The 2,330-nt window shown below is 30.1% G+C and overlaps 1 protein-coding gene across 1 annotated transcript; it reads right to left on the bottom strand.

Annotated features, from left to right (window-relative positions):
* Nucleotides 1-234: 234 nt before the first annotated feature.
* On the bottom strand, nt 235-1,155 carry LOC111295102 (uncharacterized). Its single transcript, XM_022888472.2, has 3 exons — nt 997-1,155; nt 847-908; nt 235-589 (listed from the first exon to the last, which is right to left on the bottom strand). The coding sequence occupies exons 1-3, from the start codon at nt 1,142-1,144 to the stop codon at nt 446-448; spliced, it is 354 nt and encodes a 117-aa protein (XP_022744207.2). The 5' UTR covers nt 1,145-1,155; the 3' UTR covers nt 235-445.
* Nucleotides 1,156-2,330: the final 1,175 nt, after the last annotated feature.

Here is a 2,330-nt window from a genome sequence, read left to right as displayed (position 1 = left end):
ATGAAAATAACGGAAGAAGTTATAAATATTAAATATTAAATTTATTAAATATCACTTGTTTAAAAATAAAAATAAAAATAAATTAAATTAAATGTTGGATTTTAATTTTTTAAATTCTTCTCAAAGCTTTTCAATACAACATCATTAATTACGCATCAAATAAATGTGACAAACTCAAAAAAGCACATTTTGGAGCATTTGCTTCATTGAAGACTTCAAGTCAAGCAGCCACAATTTCCAACATTAACTTCCATTTATATTCAAATAAAATATATTACCAACTACGAAGAAGGGCATCAAAAGGAAAAAGGAGAGGATATTCTAGCAAAATACAGGACAAAAGAAAGTCCCAAGCCCAGATTCAAACTCTCAAAATTCTTCTTCCCCGATGTCTTGGTCTATGCATAAAATAAATATGTAAAAATTATGGGTTTTTTTTTTTTTTTTAAGTTTTCCCTGGAGTTTTGGGTTCATGGTTCTTGTTTGCTTCTGTCCCTGGATAATCTGTTCTTGGCATTAGCATCCTTTCCTCATTGACTGCATCTCCTTCCCCAAACAACTCCTCAGCTTCACTTGATTTTATTGCATCCTGCAAAAATAACAAAACACAGCCTTAATCAAATTATTACACGCAACCAACGTAAAGAAGAAGAACTTGTAAAAAAAAATTTTCAACCTGACAGCTTTGCTGGCTTGTCAGTTTTGACATTCCAGGTTTTCTTTTTGCTCAAAAACATAAAAATTGTTCAAAAACTATGCTTATGTATATAATCTGCCTAGAAAATTAGAAACTTGAGAGAGAGAGAGAGAGAGAGAGAGAGAGAGAGAGAGAGAGAGAGAAGGGACCTGAGCGAGAAAATCTTGGACAGAAGAAGAAGGGAGTAGTTCCTTATTTGGTTTGAGGCTTCCTATAAAACCAGATAAATCTTGTATAAGTTGATGAACGAAATTATTAGCATCAAAATCCACAATTAAAAGCTAAAATATTAGCCTTACTTGTTGTAGGAACAGCAGCACAGGAAAGCAGAAGACAAGAGAAACCCAGAAAAAGTAGCATCAATCTAACAAAACCTTTGTTCTCCATGCTAATGACCAACAATAATGACAAAAGAGAAAGAAAATTGGTGATGGCAAACAAAAGCATGTGGGCTTGGTGCTTTATATAGGGAAGAAAGAAGTGAAAATTCCCCTTTCTTTGTTAAATATTTATTCTTTTAATTAATCAATGAAGAAATTGGAAAAAGAATTTAAAAGGTTAGTAGCAGTACAAGACCGCAGATCACAAAGTCAACTTCTACCATTTATTTTATTTGAAGTGTGGGTGAGTTCCCACTGGCCTAACCCTATTGCTTTCCTTAATTATGTCATTTTCATACCCAAAAATATAATTTTAACATCAGATTGCTAGTAAATATTAATATATATAATAAAGTTATGCACATTAATGTAGATAAGTGAATTTTTCTCTGTAAGAATTGAAGACTTAGCTTAGGACAGATATAAACAGATAGAGTTTCACGGGATTCAATTTGTTGTGTCACACGCTGGCTGGATATTTGACTGCCATTTCTTTTATCGTGACAGAAAGGATATTTAGATTCGAGCTGGATTTGTTGAATAAAAAATATGTAAATTTATCATTGAATCAAATATTTAAATATCAACGAGGATTGACTGAATTAGTATGTACAATTGTATATTTTATCAGTAAGATTTGGGTTTGATTTTCATTATCAATAATATCCTAATAAGCGATATATAAATCAAATGTAAGTTGGTTGAACTTGGATTTTTTGAATAAAAATATGTAAATTTATTATTGAATCAAATATTTAAATGTCAACCAAGATTGATTGAATTAGTATGAATTGAATAATTCACTTATAAAGTTTATATTCAATTTTCCTTATCACCAATTCCTGTGATCTTGGAATAAAAAAATAATCTCTCATCTTAAATTTATTTGCATATAAAAATATTTAAATTTGGCAGGTCTTTAAAAAGGATATTCAAGTTGCTCAATATTGTAAATTACATTAATTTGGATATCTATGACTTAGATATGTTTTTCCAAAAAATTTATTTAAAGGTAAATTGCATTTTTACATTTTTATATAAAATTTTTCATATGTTTCTCACAATCCTATAAACTTATTTCCCTTGCTAGGGGTGAAGACACCCATTTTATTTTATTTTTCTTTTTTTCTTTTTTATTCTTTCTTTTTTTGGCATCTTTTTTGTCAGCCATTTGACAGCCACCGATCGCCTTTGACAGTCACCGATAGTCATCCTAGTAGCCACCTTAACCTAGGCAGCCAATTGGATTTTGA

This window comes from Durio zibethinus, chromosome 14 (assembly GCF_047325235.1).
Source record: "Durio zibethinus cultivar Kanyao isolate XHJ-2024 chromosome 14, ASM4732523v1, whole genome shotgun sequence".
NCBI lineage: Eukaryota > Viridiplantae > Streptophyta > Magnoliopsida > Malvales > Malvaceae > Durio > Durio zibethinus.
This window is presented reverse-complemented; position numbering and strand designations above follow the sequence as displayed.